The sequence below is a fragment of the Moschus berezovskii genome, chromosome 17 (assembly GCF_049115385.1).
Source record: "Moschus berezovskii isolate FMDL1 chromosome 17, NW_MosBer_1.0, whole genome shotgun sequence".
NCBI lineage: Eukaryota > Metazoa > Chordata > Mammalia > Artiodactyla > Moschidae > Moschus > Moschus berezovskii.
Window position 1 is genome coordinate 6,379,017 of NC_142476.1, and position 20,695 is coordinate 6,399,711.

At 48.7% G+C, this 20,695-nt stretch overlaps 1 protein-coding gene across 5 annotated transcripts in view; it reads right to left on the minus strand.

Annotated features, from left to right (window-relative positions):
* Positions 1–4,163: 4,163 nt before the first annotated feature.
* SLC26A9 (solute carrier family 26 member 9) overlaps positions 4,164–20,695 on the minus strand; it is a 30,720-nt gene continuing 14,188 nt past the window's right edge. For 3 of the 5 annotated variants that reach the window (XM_055420012.2, XM_055420010.2, XM_055420013.2), the window contains 13 exons: positions 19,858–20,005; positions 19,496–19,609; positions 19,224–19,301; positions 18,585–18,680; positions 16,511–16,617; positions 15,696–15,765; positions 15,496–15,588; positions 15,244–15,357; positions 14,312–14,581; positions 13,223–13,277; positions 11,395–11,540; positions 9,938–10,009; positions 4,165–8,776 (listed from right to left, as the gene is read on the minus strand). In XM_055420012.2, the coding sequence (XP_055275987.2) occupies positions 8,729–8,776; positions 9,938–10,009; positions 11,395–11,540; positions 13,223–13,277; positions 14,312–14,581; positions 15,244–15,357; positions 15,496–15,588; positions 15,696–15,765; positions 16,511–16,617; positions 18,585–18,680; positions 19,224–19,301; positions 19,496–19,609; positions 19,858–20,005 (1,411 nt within the window). In that variant the 3' untranslated portion in view covers positions 4,165–8,728. Of the gene's footprint in view, positions 8,777–9,937; positions 10,010–11,394; positions 11,541–13,222; positions 13,278–14,311; positions 14,582–15,243; positions 15,358–15,495; positions 15,589–15,695; positions 15,766–16,510; positions 16,618–18,584; positions 18,681–19,223; positions 19,302–19,495; positions 19,610–19,857; positions 20,006–20,695 lie in introns of all 5 variants that reach the window. The other 2 variants (XM_088845143.1, XR_016039522.1) reach the window with 2 other exon arrangements.

Here is a 20,695-nt window from a genome sequence, read left to right on the forward strand (position 1 = left end):
TTGAGTTGTGCTGAATGATCTTGGGAAGTTCACTTACCCTTTCTGAGCCTCAGTTTCCTCATCTGTAAAATGGAGATACTAACAGTATGTACCTCTTAGAGTTGTTGGGAAGATTAAATTAGTTTATGTACATGAAGGACTTAGAAGAGCACATGGCATATAGTAATAGTTGAATGGATGTTAGCAGTTCTGTATCCTTTCTTTTGTTTTTTTTACATTTGTTTGTTTTCCAACTGCTATAGTTGAATATTTGGCTCATTAATTTTTGTCTTTTTTCTTTTCTGATAAAAGCATTTAGAGCTATAAATTTACTCTGATGCGCTCTTCCCTGTGTACCATGGTTTTGATATGTAGCATTTTCATTATTGTCTAACTATTCTAAAGTTTCCATATAATTTCTTCTTTGACTACTAGTTTTTCAGAAGTGTTTTTAAAATTTTTAAAAATGCATACTTTTTTGTTCCCTTTTTGTAACTGATTTTTAACTACAGTGCAGTGTCACAAAATGTGGAATGACACCTATGTTTGAAATTTGTTGAGAATTGCTGTAGGGTCTAGTATTTGAACAATTTTTAAAAAATATTTCATATGTACTTAAGAAGTGTAAATTTTAGTTGTTGCATGTAGAATTCTATGTATGTTCACTAAATCAAGATTGCTTATTTTATTGTTTAACTTTTTCATACCTAACTTTTAAAAACTCTGTATCAGTTACAACAGTATATTGAAATCTTCCATTGTGTTGCTGGACTTGCCACTTTTTAAAATATTAATTTTGCTCTATTTATTTTGAGACTTTTATTGGGTGCATTCGAATTTAAAACTGCTGAAAATTTTATCATGACATAGTGTTCTTTACGCTTCATGGCATCCTTGTCTTAAAGCCAGTTTTTTGCAATTAATATAGCTACCTCATTCTTTTGGTTAATATTTGTCTTGTATATGTTTTCTTCCATTTTTGTGTCTCTATGTTTTACAGTTCAGTCGCTCAGTCGTGTCCGACTCTTCGCGACCCCATGAATCACAGCACGCCAGGCCTCCCTGTCCATCACCAACTCCCGGAGTTCACTCAAACTCATGTCCACAGAGTCGGTGATGCCATCCAGCCATCTCATTGTCTGTCGTCCCCTTCTCCTCCCGCCCCCAATCCCTCCCAGCATCAAAGTCTTTTCCAGTGAGTCAACTCTTCGCATGAGGTGGCCAAAGTATTGGAGTTTCAGCTTCAGCATCAGTCCTTCCAATGAACACCCAGGACTGATCTCCTTTAGAATGGACTGGTTGGATCTCCTTGCAGTCCAAGGGACTCTCAAGAGTCTTCTCCAGCACCACAGTTCAAAAGCATCAGTTCTTAGGCGATCAGCTTCCTTTACAGTCCAACTCTCACATCCATACATGAGCACTGGAAAACCATAGCCTTGACTAGACGGACCTTTGTTGGCAAAGTAATGTCTCTGATTTTCAATATGCTATCTAGGTTGGTCATAACTTTCCTTCTAAGGTGTAAGCGTCTTTTAATTTCATGGCTGCAATCAGCATCCGCAGTGACTTTGGAGCCCCCAAAAATAAAGTCTGACACTGTTTCCACTGTTTCCCCATCTATTTCCCATGAAGTGATGGGACCAGATGCCATGATCTTTGTTTTCTGAATGTTGAGCTTCAAGCCAACTTTTTCACTCTCCTCTTTCACTCTCATCAAGAGGCTAAAAAGTTCCTCTTCACTTTCTGCCATAAGGGTGGTGTCATCTGCATATCTGAGGTTATTGATGTTTCTCCTGGCAATCTTGATTCCAGCTTGTGATTCTTCCAGCCCAGCGTTCCTCATGATGTACTCTGCATATAAGTTAAATAAGCAAGGTGACAATATACAGCCTTGACGTATTCCTTTTCCTATTTGGAACCAGTCTGTTGTTCCATGTTTTACAGTGTCTCTGAATTTAATTTTTAATCTAATCAGACAATTTCTCTTACTGGTGAGATTAGTCATATTTTTTGTGATTTCTTGTGTATTTGGGCATATTTCTATCCTCTTTTTATTAGCACTACATTTTCTATGCTTCTTTCCCCCCATGTACTGGCTTTTTAAACAACTTATTAAATTTTCATCATGTGGGTTTTTGATTATCCTATTCTCTGCCTCACTGGTTTGGAAATTATATTCTTTGCTATCTTATGATTTACTATTGAAATTTTTATTCATACTTAATAAATTTGAATTTAATACTGTAACTCTTTTCCTCTGAAAAATAAGAAGACATTTGAATACTTTAACTCTGGTTGCCTTCTGTTTATATGCTCTTGTAGTTCGTTATTTTAATTTTTAAATTTATTTTTAAAAATAACATAGCTATTGCTATTATTATTATATAGACATTTCTTTATATTTACCAATATGTTACCAGTTTCCTTGTTTAATCTTTCTTCTGGAATCTCAAACCTTACTTCTGGAATAATTTTTATTTTTCCCAATATTCATCCTTTTGAAGCTACTTTATTGAAAGTCATGACAGTCAACTCTCTCAATTTTTGTCTATTTGAAAATATCTTTATTTTATACTCATCTTGCAAGACAATTTTCTTGAGTATACAATTTTAAGTTGATGGTTGTTTTAGCACTTTGAAGACATTAATTTACTTTTTCTGGCTTCCATTTTTTTCTGTTGAGAAGTTGGCTGACAATGTAATTATTGATGTTTTGTAGTGAACTGCTTTCTCTCTGGCTCCTTTTAAGGACTTCTCTTTGTTTTTAGTGTTCTTAAGTTTCACTACAAGGTGTCTAGATGTCAAATTTCTTTTTTTTTTAAAGTGTACAATATGTTCACAGAGTTGTGCAACCATTACCACAGTCAACTGTAGAACATTTTCATCATCCCCTAAAGAAACCCTGTACCTTTTAACCACCGTCCCCTAATTCCATTCACCTTCCTTCCTAGACCTAAGCAATCACTAATCTACTTTCTGTCTATATACATGCCTGCTCTGGACATTTCATGTAAATGGAACCATATAGTATGTGATCTTTTGTGTCTGGTTTCTTTCATTCAACATATTTATCAAGGTTCACTGCATCATAGCCTGTATTAGTACTTCATTCCTTCTTCTGTCCAAATAATATTACATTATATGAGTATACCACATTTCATTTACTCATCTTTTCATATATTGGTGGACATTTGGATATTTCACTGTTTGACTATTATGAACAATGTTAGTATAAACCTTCGTGTGTATTAAAGAATAGTTGATTTACAATGTTGTGCCAATCTGCTGTACAGTGAAGTGACTCAGTTATATATGTGTAAACAACAAGATCCTAATGGATAGCACAGGGAATTATAGTCAATATCCTGTGATAAACCATAATGGAAAAGAATATTAAGAATGTGTATATGTGGATACTTCATTGTGGGTTGATTTGCATTTCCCAGGTGGCAAATGATGTTGACATGTGCTTATTGGCCATTTGTGTATCTTCCCTGGAGAAATGTCTATAGAATAGTTTGAGTTGTAAGTGTTTTTTAATGTTCTAGATACAAGCCCCTGCTATCAGATGTATGATTTGTAAATATTTTATCCTGTTCTGTGGGTTTTCCTTTTACTTTATGGACGGTGTCTTTTGAAGCACAGAAGTTTTAAATTGTGATGAATTCAACATACCTATTTTTTCTTTTATTGTTCTTTTATTGTGCATTTGGTGTCATATCTAAGAATATGTTGCCAAATCCTAGGTTATGAAAAGTTACCCCTGTGTTTTTTATAATATCTTATATCTATATTATTTTAATAGCTATTTCTTGAATAGATATTTCTTAATTTGCTGTTTTCCCTTTTAGGACCATTTATAGAGACTTAAAAAAAAAAATGTCACCAGTTTCCTTGGGGAGCTGGTCAGTGTAGCACCTTGCACTGTCATGAAAGACACTGATTTTTCTCAATCCTTTTGTGATAAAAATGTGAAAAAAATTATAAAGTATATTTTCCAATACTAAAGTCAGAATTATGTTTAATGATAAAAAGTAGAAACTTAGCATTAAAGTCAGAGAATAAGAGAAGGATGTCTACTTTCACCACTATTATTTAATATCATTTTTGCAGGAACTAGTCAAGACAAATAAACAAGAGAAAGAGATTAGAGGTATAAAGATTTGAAAAGGAGATAAAATTATATTTATTTGTAGACATAGTATGTATCGCTGGCAAACTTGAAATATTCAATAGCCAAACTACCACAATATTCTTAATATTGTAAGAATTCAGCAGGTACTCTGGCTACAAAGTTAATATACAGAAATCAATAGCAAACATCAACCAGTTAGAGAATACAAGATTACATTATATAACAAAAAGGTAAAAAAAGACCTAGGAATAAACTTGAGAAATGTGTAAGATCTATATGAGAAAACACTACTTAAATTATCAAAAGGAGATCTAAATAGGAAAGTATTACATGTTTAAATAAGAAAACTATATCATAAAAATGTTGTAGGTGAGGACTAACCTTTCCAGATGTTAAAAAATACTGCAAATCCTCTATAATTATCTTCTATCTATCTAGAGGAAATGGCAACCCACTCCAGGATTCTTTCCTGGAAAGTCCCTTAAACAAAGGAGCCTGGCAGGCTGCACTCCACAGGATCACAAAGAGCTGGACATGACTGAATCGCTGGCAAGAGGACCTGAGATCTATCTATCTAGCATTGGTATAGCCACAGTTATTGTTTTTAGTGGTTTAAAATCCATCATTATGTTCATTTTGGTGCCCCAATTAGCCTACATTTGTTTAGTAGAAGGTGCTTGAATCTGATTCCTGTGACCTTGTGATATGCCTCCATCGTTTTTTGGGAAAAATTTCTTACTCCTGGCATAAAAAGTTGTTTCAGATTCATTTCGTCCCTATCCTGCCCTGGCCCTGTAACCAGTCATTGCTCTGAGGGGCCCTGGTCCCTCTTAATAATGAATTGTATTAGAGACCATGTTTAGGAATGCATAGTCTTAAAATACTCCATTACATGGTAGAATGGGGAGATCATCTTATAGAATTAAAAAATTGAGATATAATTGACATATAATAATTTGTTTTAGGTATACAATATAATGATTTCATATTTGTTTATATTGTGAAATAATAACCACAATAAGACTAGTTAACATAGAAGTTTTGACACGTCTCACCTAAAGACTGCTAAAGCCATGTTGTAGTTTTACAGCTAATGGTAAAAATGGGTTTTAAAGATAGGTTAAAGAAATGTGTCTGATTTAGATGCTGCTTATATGCCACTCAAAACTCTCATGAACCCTCTTGAGAGGTAATAGTTCTGAGCAGTCTTACCTGCTGGCCTCTCCTGGAGCCAAACATGTCTCTTCCTTCCTGCCCTGGGGGGCTTCCCGATGCCACAGCAAAGGGCCCCTCGGGAACTGCTCTGTGCTCACGTCCTTGCAACCCAAATAGATCACCCTTGACCAAGAGAAGATGGGAAAGGTGGTTAAACGTTTCTCCAGGTCAGTTTGGAGGTGCACTTCGCAGGGCTCCAGGAGGCTGGAGCCCCAGTTGCCCTCCATAGGGGCTACCACAGTAACTCATTCTTTTGTTGGTTTTCCCTCCCTGCCTTTCACACCTGCTCCCTGGGGTCACTTCTCAAATAGCTGTGTGGAAGCTTTTGTCTCATGTTCTACTTTAGTGGTCAGGCTAAGATAGTATCATTAAAAATACATATAAAATTCAAAAGGGAGGGATGCCCATCGCCAGCTTACTCAGATCTTGAAGGGCATTTAAATAGCACGGTGAGGCAAGGTTAATTTACTTTAGACACATTGCTGTTTTGGAACTCAGTGGTGTCTCTGCCTCTGCGTCGTGCCCTCTTCCTCCTTCACTTGTTTCTCCCTTTTCTAGTGCTCTTGATGCCTTTGTTTCCATACGTCTGTCCTGCTGATCTTCCTTCCTTCTTTGCTTTGTCTTATCTCTAGTCCTCCATCTCTTGCCACTTCATCCCATTTCTGTCTCCTTCAGACAGAAGGAGTCTTTGCTCTTTTCCTGTGAATTCCTCTTATTTCCTACAGTTAGCAAACAAAGTTGAGGCTCAGCCAAGCTTGTTGGACACTCGAGTCTTTTGGCCTTTTGCTCCCTGCATTGTCTCACAAACAGGGGAGGGAAATGTGCGATTAGGCTGTGTGCTCCCCCGAACTGGGGATTCTGACAGGATGGGCCAGTTCGAGAGGCATCTCATGGATGCTGAAGTACTAGCACATGAAACAGTGGCAGTTCGACTTCCCTGATAGCCACGGAAACCACAAAGTTGGCTCCGGGAACTGGTCTTGAGTTGGAGGAGCCCTTGGACCAGGTGTTTCACCCTGCCTCTGCTCTTCAGCTGTGTCATGGGCGTTTCTTCATTCCCAGGAGTGGGAAAGCAGAGCCCAGAGAGGAGCTGGGAGACTCAAGGAGGAGTCTCAGCTTTCTGTCTCTTTCCCCTCCAGGGACTGGGCAAAGCACGGCCACCTCTTCCTGGATGTGACTCATTTTTCTCTCTGTAAAACCACCTGAACACATGCATTCGTTCACATTTCAAAACCACTTTATTAGCAAAATGAACAAAAGGAGAATGGCGTTTAAATTAAATAAATTACACAAATATCTCAAGAGTCCTGGTTCCCGGGAACCGCACCAGTATCACTAAGAACGCTGGGAAGTGTTGAAATCCTGGATGCTTTCACCACCTGCCCTCCTTCCCTGCCTCAGTCCCGTCCGGGAAGCGGTCTGTGTGAGCTTGTGTTCTCGCTGAGGCGTTCCAGCAGCGTGTTCTCTTCCGGCTGTCTCTCTCCACCCTGGGTGTTTCCCACCTTACCTCCGCTGTGGACTCTGGTAGTACTTACACTCTTGGACGTGGTGCTGGACCCCTCCCTGAGCCCCGACTCGAGGCCCCTGTGTGCCAGCAATCCCCTTTAGGTCTGGGGCTGGCCTGGGGGCTAGCGGTCACTTCAGCAAGTCCTCAAGGGTTCTAGATACTTGGTTCCCAAGGCACCTCTGACTTGGGATGTCTTGAGACTGTGTGATCTTTCCCCCACCTCTTGGGCTTGAGCTGGACTTTGCAGGAGGTGAAGCAGGGGAGGTTGAGTTTTCATTGGCTGTGATTCTTGTCCTCTTGAAATTTGGCACTTCGGGTGCTGGGCACGGTGAATCCCAGATAACATTGTCCTCTGCCTTCCAAGTTTTGAGTTCCACTGGCAGCCAGATGGCATAATGAATTCACAGAGGAGCAATGTTTGTAGGCCAAGAATCTGTTGGCTCTTCACCAGCACCCCGTCCTTTAACTCTGTGAAGACTTGCTAGCTGACCAGCTCATGCTACACAGACACACAATGCAGGTCAGGCTGAGATTAGGAACTCCAACGCTTTTCCAGGCTGGGCCAGCCCAACCCTCTGGGCAGGGATCATTCATTGAAGGATCTCAGGAGGCGCAGTGGGGAGAGGCCAACGTGTTTTCTGTGCACTTCCATGGGAAATTTCCCCAAACGCCTGCACATGGAACCTATTTATTTTCAAGTCAGTAGTGGGTTTCTTCTACATTTTTTTTATAAATATGGAGAACTTAACCCCTCTTCTCATCTTTCCTAGAAGGAGATGGCCTCAGATCCTGAATTTGTTATGGGGTCCCTGTGGAGGAAGACTCAGTCTGTATCAGCCCTTCTCCACGCTGGGCACCCAGTTGGGATATGCCCTTGGAGGCACCTTCCCTCACCTGACTGAACCACTCAGGCCCTGAGCTGAGAAGGGAGAGTGAAAACCATTGGTTCTTTGCCAGAGAAGAGGACAAGGCAGACTTCTCCAGTGGGGGAGCCGTTTCTAAGGTCAGGGGGGCTGTCAGGGCTCGGGCCCAACCAGTTGGTCCTGGACTAATGGAGCGTCCCTTTACCTCCATGTCTCTAGGAGAGGGACTGCCTAAAGCTTTGTGTGGAATAACTGGTATCTGTTGCTAGGCTGCCAGAGGATTCTGCCAGCCATCCCCTGCTCCTCCTGGGTTTCTACCTGGTCTCAAGGAGAGGGGAGCCGCCCTCAAGGACAGGGCACGTGATAACGTTTCAGGAGGCTGCCCCTGGGGAGGTAGTTCTGGTGGCTGCTCCCCAGGCTAGAGTCTGATGTGCCAGATAGCAGTGGGGGTCTCAGCAGCCTTAAGAGGAGGACGAAGGGGGCATAGTCGCCAAGACGGAGATTCCTGGGTGGTTGGAGCCCTTGGGCCCAGGGATAAAGAGCTGCCGGGGACAGACTTGGGGCAGCAGGAGGGGATGAGCCACAGAGTCGTGGGCTGGTTTGTCCCTGTGTCCTGTGACAGCGTGACACCGCCTGACACTGAGGCGTGCGGGTCTCAGGGCACTTCTTGGAGCTTGCACGCTACATCAGCACGAGCTTTCTCTCCGTTCTTGAGTCACTCTTGAAGCCTGGTGGTCAAGGGTCCCCTCAGCGGCCACAGGCAGGGTGTGGGTGCGTGCAGAGCAGCCAGCAGGAGGCGTGCTCATTGCGGGTTGGGGCCCCGCAGGTCAGTAGGAGGGCGAAGAGGTGTCTCTTCCTGCTGCTGAGATTGGCTAGCTCTAGAGGTGCCTGAGAGTACGAGACGAGGAGGATGGAGAGGCACCGGGGTTCCGGCGGAGGTGTTCTCCTCGATCCTCCACTCCCTGCGGCCCCAGGCTCATCCTTCACAGGTGTCCCAGGCGCCAGGTGCTCTGGAGGTGGCCTTGGCCCTCACAGGGCAGTCAGGGTCTCTGCATGAAACATGCTTCCGAACATCTCCTGCAGCGGCCACAGGAAGGGGGTGAGGGAGAGAACATTAGATCTGAGTCGTCACAGCTGCCAGGTGACCCACGAAACCCTGGCCAGTGAGAGGTGTTGTAGGGAAGCGAGGGGGAGGGTATGCGTGTGTGTGAGCAGTGGAGGGGCAGGGTCAGCCCAAGATCTGGACTGGCACAGAGGCGACGAGAGAAGGAGCTTGACATCTAGTTTTGAATCACCCCTGCTGTGCTGCGTGACCGTCACAGGTCCCTCCCTCCTTTTTGCTCGCCTTTCTTCATTAGGTCAGGTGGGGATTGAGATCACACAAGCTCAAAAGTCGTTTCTTGCTCCGACAAGCTATTTTGTCCTAGCCAGGTGTTTGGGATGTGCTGGAGATTCTGTGGGGGCCCAGAAATCAGTGTGCCAAGTCTTTGCGGCCTGGCTCTATTACCTGATGCCTACTGCATGCCACCAGCATTCCCAGCGATGGGCTCAGAGGACCATCGGAACTCATGCCCAAAAAGAATGGGAAGAGGCACAGAGTGAGCTGTTCTTTCTAATAGACCCAGAGCTGGATTTCTCTAAAACTTTGGTTTCTTTGATTCAGAGCATTGGGGTGGGGCTACTTTTCATGTCGGGACCATAGAGTTCTATATGATGTACACGGCACATCTGCATGGCTCGGAAGGACTGCCCACCTGCAGTAGTATTTGTACCCTTGGAATTCATCTGACTGGATGTGTGCCCACCCTGGGACAGTGTCAGGCAAGTAGTAGGCACACCATCAATGCCAGTTGAATTAACAAAAGAACAAAAGCATCCTTCACTAATCTTGTTAGGTAGATGGGACAGGTATTCCTCGTATTTCCCTTATTTTACAATGATAAACACTGGGGGCCTGGTGGTGTCACGTGGCTTGCCCAAGATCATGTGGCCAGTGCATGGGAGAGTTAAGAATAGATGTTGTTTCTCTAGGACTTGATCCAGTGACTCTCCCTTCCCCCAGGATGCCTTTCATGGAGTGGGAAGAATTAAGATCTGCTATTAAAAGAAAGGTGAGAAAGGAACATCACTGCCTTCAAGGTGACTGTGCTGGCTTCTGGCTCTGGAGAGCCCAGCCAACACTTTGGGTGGGAGAGGGTCTCCTTCCTCCCCGTTCTGACCCCCCACTAGTCAGCTTACCTGCTCTAAATCCCAGTAGCTGGGGCTGTCCTCCTCCGGCTCATACAGAGAAAGCTCAGGGTCCACGGGCGCCTGGGTGGGGAAACCAGTGCAGAGTGAGCTGCAGCGACTGAATGGTGGTTTGGCACAAACGGCGGGGTGGGGGCGGGCATCCTGTGTTCTGACGCGTGACCTGGCCGCTCGTCCTTTCCCTCCCCTCCCCCATTTGCCTCTCAGAACACAGCACAGCCGCGGTCCCCTCTTCCCCGCAGACAGGCGTGCATCAGGGTCGGCTCCCTTGGCGGGCACTTCAGAAGCAGGAAAGGTTTCCCTAGCCTACCTAGCTGCCTGACCTGGGGAATCCATCTCCCTTCACTGTAAAAGTAGGATGATCACACTCACTTTGCTGGCTCTCTGCCTTACCACGCTGTTGAAAACAGTGTGTGTGTTTATAATTTACAGATATGAATATATTCTGTAATATGTAAATATACAATTGGTATAATATACATCTTTAAGAATTTAAGCTGTAAAAACTGGGCATTATTTGTGCAGTTATGATGATGAGGGTTTCCCCAGAATTTCCCTCTCTTTGCTCTTCTGGCAAAGGGCATGAGGCCAGGAAGGCCACTGCTCTCACAGTTTGCCTCTGTGTGTGGCGGGCGGGTACCTGGCCCTGTGTTTCCTTGGACAGGCTTTCTGCACCCAGAACAGATGGCTCCAGCTTCATCAGTCTCAAAAGCAAAGAGCAAATGGTTGCCCTAGGGTCAGAAAAGCCTTTCTTATGATCCCCAGAGAGTAGAAGGGGTTTGCATCATGGACTAGGGCACAGAGGCTTTGCAGGCCGACAGCCGAAGATGAGCTGGCGGGGCAGCCTGGAAGATGGAGCTGTCTGGGGAGGCCTGGGCAGGGACCCCAATGGGATGGGCTTTTTCTGCCTCCCCAGCTTTCTGGAGTGTTATTTGTAGACACTGTTATTTGTAGCTCATTTGCATACCACTTACTGAGCTAGTAAATTAAATGTCAAGAAGCTGAGACAAAACTCTGATCCACACTCTTCATCTGTCACCAGCCCGAAAACACTAAGCTCGGTTAAATTAAAACAGGCAGGCTACTCCCCTCCCTTCTGCAAAATGTTTTGTAGAAAGAGGGAAGGAATAGGATGGTTGAGCCATGTCAGAATACCAGGCATAACCTACTGTGCTTTGGGTGTTTGATCTCAAAACTGATAATAATAAAGCTTTTGTAACATACAAAGCTCTTTCAAGTGACACAAAAGATATAATTATCAGTTAATCCTAAAACCAAAACAAAAGAAAGATCCTGTGAGAGAGATAATGTTACCTTAAGGCACCCATTCCACAGGTAAGAAAACAGAGATTAAGGAAAGTTAATTGATAGAACAGGTGTTGGAACCCAAACCGTTCTGTCATTTCAATGCCCTGGGGTCTAGGATTCCCCAGGTGCAGAGACCTTACCCCTTGGAAGTCGTGTCCTGGGGCCACTTCCCTGGCCTGTGCCTGGGCAAAGAGGACCGCATCGTGTATGCTGGGAAAGACATGACTGCGCTCTAGACACCCGTCTTCAAAGAGGCCTCCATGGCTGATATCATTATACACCTGGGCTGCAAGGGAAAGGTCACCTTCAAAAGTTAACGCCACTGTGGCGTGGAGCTGGGGGTGGGGGAGATGCAGAGAGCGAGGCCCGGGGTCGGGCCTTGCTGCGTCACAGGGCCTGGGCCTGGGCCTTGCAGTACCAATTCTGGACAGCAGAGGGCAACGTGAGCCTGAGGATGCTGAACCTTCAACCCCGGGCAGAAGGAAACAGCTTGATTCAGGGTGTCTTTCAGGTACTTTGTGGTGAGGGAAAGCCGAAATCATGGGCCAGTTCTGTCCCTTAAGGGCCCATTCTTCCTCCTGTTCACCCAGACCTTTCCTGCAGAGTCCGATGTGTGGCAGAGCCCTTACTCCTCCCCAACGCTGGGAATGATTTCCTGAGGCGTGTCCAGGGAGGGTGGGCAGGGAGCCTCTGATTCTAGCTCTGGAGCACACACAGAGCAGGCGCACACGCACACATACACAGAGCAGAACCAGTGCAGGCTCCGTCTGAGCGGAGCTTGCACCGAGTCTGTGCCACGCTCAGGCCGGCGCCGAGGCTGGCTGGTCCCACCGGAAGGCGCTGACCCTCAAGGGAAGTGGGGTGTGCAGACGTGTGCCGTTCCCTTTCTCCTGTGCGTCTGCGTGTTCTCGCTGTGTGTCCACATCCCTGTACTCCGCACATGCTGATGAGATGCCCACGGGCGTGTGGACAGGGACTGGGGGCTGTGCTTGTGGGCCCCTTGGAGACTGAGTCCATATAAAACTGCATGTGTTTCTTCCCTGGAGAGTTACGGTGTATCCATGCTTTCTGCCTATTTATGGACTTTTGGATTTGGAGAAGATTCCCGGTTCATTTAGTCAACCTCTTCATGTTATGTAGGTGGCAATTGATCCCCAGGCAGATGAAGTGACTTGGCCAAGGATACATGGCAAATTGAAAGTGGAGGTCGCTCAGTCGTGTCCGACTCTTTGCGATCCCATGGACTATACAGTACATGGAATTCTCCAGGCCAGAATACTGGAGTGGGTGGTCTTTCCCTTCTCCAGTGCATCTTCCCAACCCAGGGCTCCCGCATTGCAGGCAGCTTCTTTACGAGCTGAACCACAAGGGAAGCCCGAGAATACTGGAGTGGGTAGCCTATCCATTCTCCAGGATATCTGCCCAACCCAGGAATCAAACTGGGGTCTCCTGCATTGCAGGCAGATTCTTCAACAAATGAGCTAAACGTGGCAAATTAGTGGTGGGCAAATCAGAATCCTAGTTGCCTCTCCTTAACTTCACAATCACCCCCCATCAACTCTTTTATTGGGACCCCTAGTGGTAAAGAACCTGCCTATCAGTGCAGTAGATGTGGGTTTGATCCCTGGGTTGGGAAGATACCTTGGAGGAGGGCATGGCAACCCACTCCAGTATTCTTGCCTTGAGAGAATCCCATGGTCAGAGGAGCCTGGCAGACTACAGTCCATAGGGTCACACAGAGTCAGCCATGACTGAAGCGACTTAGCATAGCACAGCACACAGGATGTTATGTAATGCGGCCACGGTCTCTGTTGATTTGTGCCTGAACTTCTTGTGAGCGGGCAGTAGTTTAGGGGAACAGGTGCTGTTCTCGTTTCTACCCCCCTCACTATTCGGCTTCCCATCCACCTAGTCCCACCCTAGCCCCTCGTCAGCCTTCCAGTCCCCTAAACATCCTTCTTTTCTTACCGTGAATGTTCACCAAGAAGACCTTCACACCGATCTTCTCATAGGTGGAGCTCAGCTGGAGGAGTCAGGAGCGTGTTGGGTAGGGAGACAGAAGGAAAGGAATGTTCTGAGTGGGCCTCCAAAGTGATTCACAAACGCACTTGAGAGGGAAGCCAAACAAATAAGCAACCAGGAGAGCCCTGGCAGCCCAAGATAAAAATAGCAGCAAAGCACACCACTCCTCCGTGGAGTGTTGGCTGACCGCTCCTCTGGAAAGCGGGGCAGACATGGGGCTTTGCCAACAAGGCAGCCACTTGGTGTCCCCGTGGCCCCTTCTTATGGGGCCAGATCTTTTCTTTCGATAGCTTAGAATACCAGACCCCACCTCGTGCCTGCCTTTGAGGCTTAGGCAGAAGCTGCGGGGGAGGACCACGGCCCAGAATGGCTGATGCCTCAGCCACCTGGATCCTAGTAGATCCAGGCTGCGGGAGCAGGCTGAGCCCTTGTCTGGGGATGGAGCTGGCTGTGCGCTGGTTGACGAGGCCATCAGCCTCTGTGCTGTCTCTCCTCCTCCGTTTCACTGCGCTGCCTCTCTCAGGGCCAGTCTCTGAGATGACTTTGCCATCAGAAGTGGCTGCTGAAAAGCTATCAGACAGATGCATTTATTCACGCTGCCCCGTGAGCTGTCTGTTTGGCCTAAAGGTGAGGGCCACTGATATTATTTCTTCTGCCCTCGGTTGGCCAGACCCGGCTGATGCTAGAGTGTCTGGGTGAGCATGGGAAGGAGCAGTAGGCCATGAACCTGGGCCAAAACGAGCTTTACTCAGAGGACCCTGGGCTGGGTTCCTGCATCTGCTAGAGATGGGTGCCAGGACGGGGTGGACCAGCAGGGCCCAGTCCTGAGGTCCCTCGCCGGGCACGCATTATTCTGTGCTTTCTGGGCCTGCTCTGCAGGCAGCATGCTGTCCTGGTGGCATCTTGGAAAGGGGATTTTAGGAGATGTCAGTCGTGTGAAATGAAGGCTCCAGGGAAAGCGAGTGTGGGAGGGTAGGGGTGGGGGAGCCAGGGTTGGGGTGGGCTGGGGCTCCCTCCACCTTGGGGCTCCCTCACCTTGGCCAGGGCTTTGATGCCCATCAGATCCACAAAGCTGACCCCACTCATGTCGAGGATGAGGGTATGGAAGGTGACAAAGGGTGGGACGCTGGCCAGCGTGTCACTGGGCTTAGCAGAGGCTGGGGGCTCACAGTGGGCAACGGTGGAGTGGTCAGGGCTGAAAGTGATGTAGGACACGCTGGCGCCGTTAGCAGGCGTCTGGTTGTTGTTGGGGTCAGTCGGGGAGCCGTTCTCAAAGTCCTGCTGGAGCTCCTGCAGGGAGACAGTCTGGAGGGGGGTGGGAGGGCGCAGTCAGGGTCATCAGGCTCAGTCACACTTCGCTGTGGCTGAAGCTGGGGCAAGGTGCGTGCAGGTGGAGGTAAATAACTGGACTTTGTAGTGGGGAATCCAAGCCCCTGTAAGCCCTGAGGACTGGTGCCTCCCAAAGCCTCCTCCCTGAGCAGATCTGCACGTTTGGTCTCCGTAACACAGGCAAAGTTAGAGGACCCTTCTAAGAGAGGCACTGGAGCTTCAGCCCACTCTGCTCTGGGAGGAAGCCCTTTTGGAAACAACTGAGACCCTTTTTGCATTTACCCGTATTTACCTTTTTCTCTGCAGAATTCCCACATCCACACCCACCTTGCTAGTTCTAGGTTGGCTGGGGACCCCAGGAAATTCACTGCTACTCTTGATCTGGGGTTGCTCTTAAGTCCATGGGTGTATCCCATCTTAGCCAGAAAATGAGGAGGGGGCCATGGGAGTTAAGTGGTTACCCTGGGAGCTGACGACTCCTCATCCAAGGAGAAGATGCCCACCAGACAACATCAACCAGGCAGTGGCCACAGAGGCTTGCTGTCCTTGCCTCCGAGGGTGCTGGGAGGTGGGGCACCAGGTAGCAAGGTCGGAGAGGGCAAGGGAGAGGGTTTGAGCTGTCTCTAGCCTCAGTTCACCTTGGTTTTCATGAACAGAGACTTCCTCTGTTGCGTGGGCATTGCCCTCCCCTTCTCCTGCTTCTTGAGGTGCTTTTGCTTGGCCAGCAACACTTTCTGGGGGTCCACGCCTGTCTGGAGGAAGAGGGCCGAGAGCAGTCTTCACCTCTGCCCTCTCTGGAGATGGCCAGATCTTGGCTCCCAGGTCCCTTTCTTGCCTCTGCCAGGCACGCTCTGTCCACTCCTGCTGGTCACCAGGGGACTGAGCCTTACCTTGGCAATGACTTTTTGCCTGAAGATCTCTGAGTTGGCAAAGTAGAGAGGAGAGCAGTAAGTGACGATCTTTATTCCTTGGACTTCTTGGACCTGTGGCAGGGAGAGTCAGCTCAGTCAGCAGCAATATCTTTTATCGGTTTTTCACAAAACCCTTTTATGTGGGTGAAAGAGGGTGGTCATGAGCTTGGATTACCCACCCTATTGTAGGTCTTGGGATTCACGTAAATGTCAGTGTCCACAACTTGGGCCAAAGCATAGCCATTACGACTGGAGGAAGAAGAAAAAGACAAACACAAGAGATGCTGTTAGCAGACAGGCTTGGAGGGACGCTCGGGCTGGGGGCTGGGCAGAGGTAGGGCGGGAGAGGGTCCCATCCTGATCCTGGGTTTTTTCTGTTTGTCTTTCTGCGCTGGAGACACATGCCTTGTGGCCTGTGGCTGGGCTATAATTAGAGAGATGGCAGGCAGCTCCCTGACATAGCTCCCAGGCAGGGGGGCTCAGTGGGCAGGAAGGTGGAGAACACAAGCGTAAGTGGACCCAAAGTCACCACTTCTTGGTTCTGAGTTCTCAAGAGAAGACAGGTCCCTGACATTCAGTATCCTTCCTGCCCTGGACTGGACTCGCTGTCCGCTTCACTTAATGCTTTTATGGGAGAGACTTAGTTGTTCTCTGGCCCATGGCTCCCTCAGGGTGGGATCCCATCTGATCTGGGGTCTGGTGCATTCTTGGAAGGACACTGATTCTCACCCGCCTGCCCGACCCTGCTTCTTCTGGGCCCCCAGCCCTCTATGACCGTGATGGGTTCCCCTGGGTTTTCAGGACAGGGGAGTCAGACAGCCTGGCCTGTGCCAGCCATCCCGGCTGGGCTGGGCTCTCCTTGGGCCTGGCAGCCCCTCCAGAGCCAGACCCCATGGGCAGTGGGGCCCAGGAGCTGCGCCAGGCCCCCCGTGGCAGCCCCTGCAGACTGGCCGGGGCCTGATGGCCATGCCCCGGGGGAGGGGCCATTACTTACAACTGGGTCTGGAAGACCACAACCAGGGCAGAGAAGGCGACCCCCACCGCCACACCGTACGGCAGGCTCAGGAAGAAGGCGGAGAGGAAGCTCACCACCCAGACACACTGTGAGGAGAGAAACGTCAGAGCAGGCCTGGGGGAAGTCTGCCCCGCTGGGGACGTCTTCCAGGGCCAGCCAAGGCCCTTCTCTGCTAGCCCAACCTCAGACCCCCTGCCCGCTTCACGGCAGTTTTCCAGTATTTCACGTAGGCAAGCTTCGGTGACACCCGCCCATTTCCAGTAGACTGAGGGTGGCTCCCTGGTCTTGTCTGGCTTTTAGTAGTCAATCCCCGTGCCCACTGGGAGCTGGTGTGGCACAGTCAAAGACTGTTAGTCTTGGGACAGATACGCCTGGGCTCCAAGTTTCATTGTCCTACTTGTGAGTATTCACTTACTAGCTATGTGAATCCTGGAGAAGGCCATGGCAGCCCACTCCAGGATTCTTGCCTGGAGAAGCCCATGGACAGAGGAGCCTGCTGGGCTACAGTCCATGGTGCTGCAAAGACTCGGACACGACTGAAGCGAGTTAGCGCACGCACACAGCTGTGTGAATAATAATACCCGCTTCATGAAAGGATGGAAGAATGAATGCAGATAGGGTCCTGCCAAGCCTGGTGATGGGTGCGGTAACGGGAGTGCCATTCTGCCATCCGACGGAAAGTGTGCACTGACCGGGGCTCAGCTTCCTGACCTAACGGCCTGGGGCTGGGCTGGGTGTGCAAGCCAGGAGGGTGGGGGGTGGGGAGAGCGAGGGTAAGGTGGGAACCCAAAGCACGATGTAGTACCAGGATTATTGCGTGTGGGGTGATGGTTTGGGGTGGACACTGGGGCCTCATTTTTCTCCCCATCCTCATCCTTCACTCGAGGGGGACCCCAGATGGACCACTCACTTCTCAGACTTTAAGGATTTCCTTCCTTACCATGTAAGTGCACTTCCTCCCCTAGAAGACAGTACAGCTCAGAGGTTTGGAGTCTAAGACTTGGGGTTCCAGTCCTGCCTCTACCACTAACTACTTCTGCAGCCTTTGATGAGTTACTTAACCTCTCTGAGCCTTGGTGTCTTCATCTTGAAAGGAGGCTAGGAAATCCTCTCTCACAGCTTATGTTGGTGCTCACGTTGGGGTGAGCAGTGTCATCGGTACACAGTAGCCTCTTTTCTACTGCCCAGTGGAAGATGTGTTGGGAACGTGACTAATCAAAGTGGTAAGTCATGTTTGCTAAGTTTTTCACGGCTGCTTTCCAATTCTGATCTCATTTAATCCTCAGAACCAGTGTATGGTGCAGCCATGAATATCACCCCTATCACAGATGGGGAAATAGAACTCCACAAAAGTCTTAACCTGCCCAAGATCCTGGTCCACTGGCTTTATGTTCTAGGTTTTTTGTTTTTCAAAATGACTTCATTTTGCTTTTTGGAACTATAAGAGTAATAATAGCTAAGTTTTATTGAACACAAGATACAATTCAGACAATGTGTTCCTTACTTGTTTTATCTCATTTCATAAGCATCCCTGGGGGTGGGGGTGGGGGGTTGGAGAGTATAAAATACCTGTGATCACAGATGAGGAGCCAAGACTCAGAGAGGTTAAGGGACTTGCCAATGGTCACAAAGTCAGTGAACAGTTGAGTTAGGATTTGAGCATAAGCTGTCTCACTCCAAAACCTGAGCTGTAAACACTCGGGTATGCAATTAGGGCTTCCCCAGTGGCTCAATGGTAAAGAATCTGCCTGCCAATGCAGGAGACACAGGAGATGCCGGTTCAATCCCTGGGTCGGGAAAATCCCCAGGAGGAGGAAATGGCAACCCACTCTGGTATTCTTGCCTGGAGAATCCCATGGACGGCGGAGCCTGTTAAGCTACCGTCCATAGGGTCACAAAGAATCTAATACAGCTTAGCGACTGATGTATGCTAATTAGGGAGCAACTGACTAGAGGGATCGCTGACAGAAGAACTGACAGGTTTGTGGGGCTGGAGGAGGCAGTACCGGGGGTACCAGGCATGACAGGTACCCAGGGGCCACCTGCTACTTACACAGTCCAGCTTGCTCTTCTTCCACAGGTAGTAGGGGTCGGCGAGTTGCTTGAGAGAATTCTTGAGGTTGACAGCAATCAGGGCTCCTAGCACAGACTAGGGAAGCGAAGCACTGTTCCCCGTCACCTGTGGTGTGGCCCCTTCTCCCTGCCCTTCCTACAAACACCTGATGCTGGAGCCTGGCAGGACAGAGTTGCAGTTCTAGAACTGGCAGAGCCCCCAAATCTTTGCACTCAACCTTAGGGTTGGAAAGTGCAGGTGATGGAGCCAGAGGGCCCTTGGGCCTGAATTTTGCCATCCCCTCCTCTTCCTTCATCCCCAGGCAGCCTGTGCCTAGGGCCCTCTGAGCCAGGGGCCCACAGACGCTGTAAACACTGGCTCGGGTGTGGACCCTGAGGTCAGAAGGCTGGAGTTTGAGAGCAGCCCTGCACTTGTGAGCCTGGTCACCGCTTCTCAGCCTCAGTTTCCCTCCCCTATAAAATGGTGAGAGTAGAACCTATGTTGGCTCCTTTGCAGGCTGTGGCTAGGACAAAGTGTAAGGGTGACGGTCCTTTGTAACCTGTGGGGCATCACACAGCTCTTAAGGCCTGTTCTTCCTGGAGTCTCTCGCTGGCTTCTGCTCTCATGCTGTGCTCTTACCTTGGGGAGAGCGTAGAGATAGGACCCCAGGACCAGCATGGTGATCATCACCACCAGGGACACACACAGGCTTGACACCTATCCAGAGAAAGAGATGGAAACAGGGCGTAGGTGGAAATTCTTGCTCTTGATTTTTTTCCCCCAATAAATGCCTTTGGCAGAGTGGAGACTGAGGAGAGGAGAGGGAGGCTGGGGACCAGCTGACCTGGCTTCTCTGGGGCAATTGTTCTGCTACACCCAATCCTTTCCCACCGCCCTGATCCAGTGCTCACCTGGGATTTTCCTCCAGCTCCGTCGACTGCCAGAGTGACAGAGAGAGCACAGCAAATGACATGGATTTTAAAGAAGGAGCCAAAGAAGTTGCTGCAGCCCAGGGCGATCATCTCCTGTGGGCACAGGGGCAGGATTAGAAGCTGGGGTGGGGGGGTTGGGGTGTGGGGGTGGAGCACACAGTACAGACCCAACATAGTCGTTCAAGCTAGCTGGATCTTGAACTTGAGAATGACCCAGATGCTATAAAGCCATACACTCCCAACCAAGTAGAAGTCAGCCAAAGAGCCCCTGACATCCCTCGTCAGGCCTCTGTGATCCCTGGCCCGTCCTGCTCAACCCTGCTGGGAGTGGCTGGACCTACCTGGTTAGCATCCACATCGTAGCCGTGCTTGTTGGCCAGGGTCCGGCCCATAGCCAGGTTGATGACATAGCCCACGATGGCCAGGGAGAAGGCCGTGCCAAGCATGTCCTTCCACTGCGAAACCACAGGCGACACGGGAGTGGGGAAACTGTCAAGGAGCCAGAAAGGAAGCAGGGCCCAAGGGTGTGAGGAGGGCACCGAGCCTGCCACCACGCACAGGGAGCAGCCAGGGCCTCTGCGTGAGCCACCACTTCCAAACTGGATGCTCAGGGTCATGCTGCATGGCAGCCACCATCACTCCCCTTGAGACAGCAAACATTCGAGGCTTAGAGAACACAGCTTGTCTGCGGTCACCACGCTAGTGAGTGGTAGGGCCTCATTTGCTCACATCCACAATTTGGACTCCTCCCTCTCCCTGATCCACAGAGCCACAGCGCCCAGTGCTCTGAGGCCTTTTCTCCATTGTCTGCTCCAGCTCTGCCGTATAAACACTGGTCCTGTCCTCCTAGGGCCCAGCACAGTCCCTGGCACAGAGTAGATAGTCGGTGAATTCTGTTGATCTTAATAGCTTTTTTTCCATATGGATAGAAGAGCCAATGCATTAAAGCAAGGCAAAGAACCAGAGAAGGGCTGATCAGAGAGGCTTTGCCCATCAGATGAAACTTTTAGGTGGAGTGTGGCAGTTGGTGCTACTGGCAAAGAACCAGCCTGCCAATGCAGAAGACATAAGAGACGCGGGTTCGATCCCTGGGTTAGGAAGATCCCCTGGAGGAGGCCATGGCAACCCACTCCAGTATTCTTGCCTGGAGAATCCCATGGACAGAGGAGCCTGGTGGGC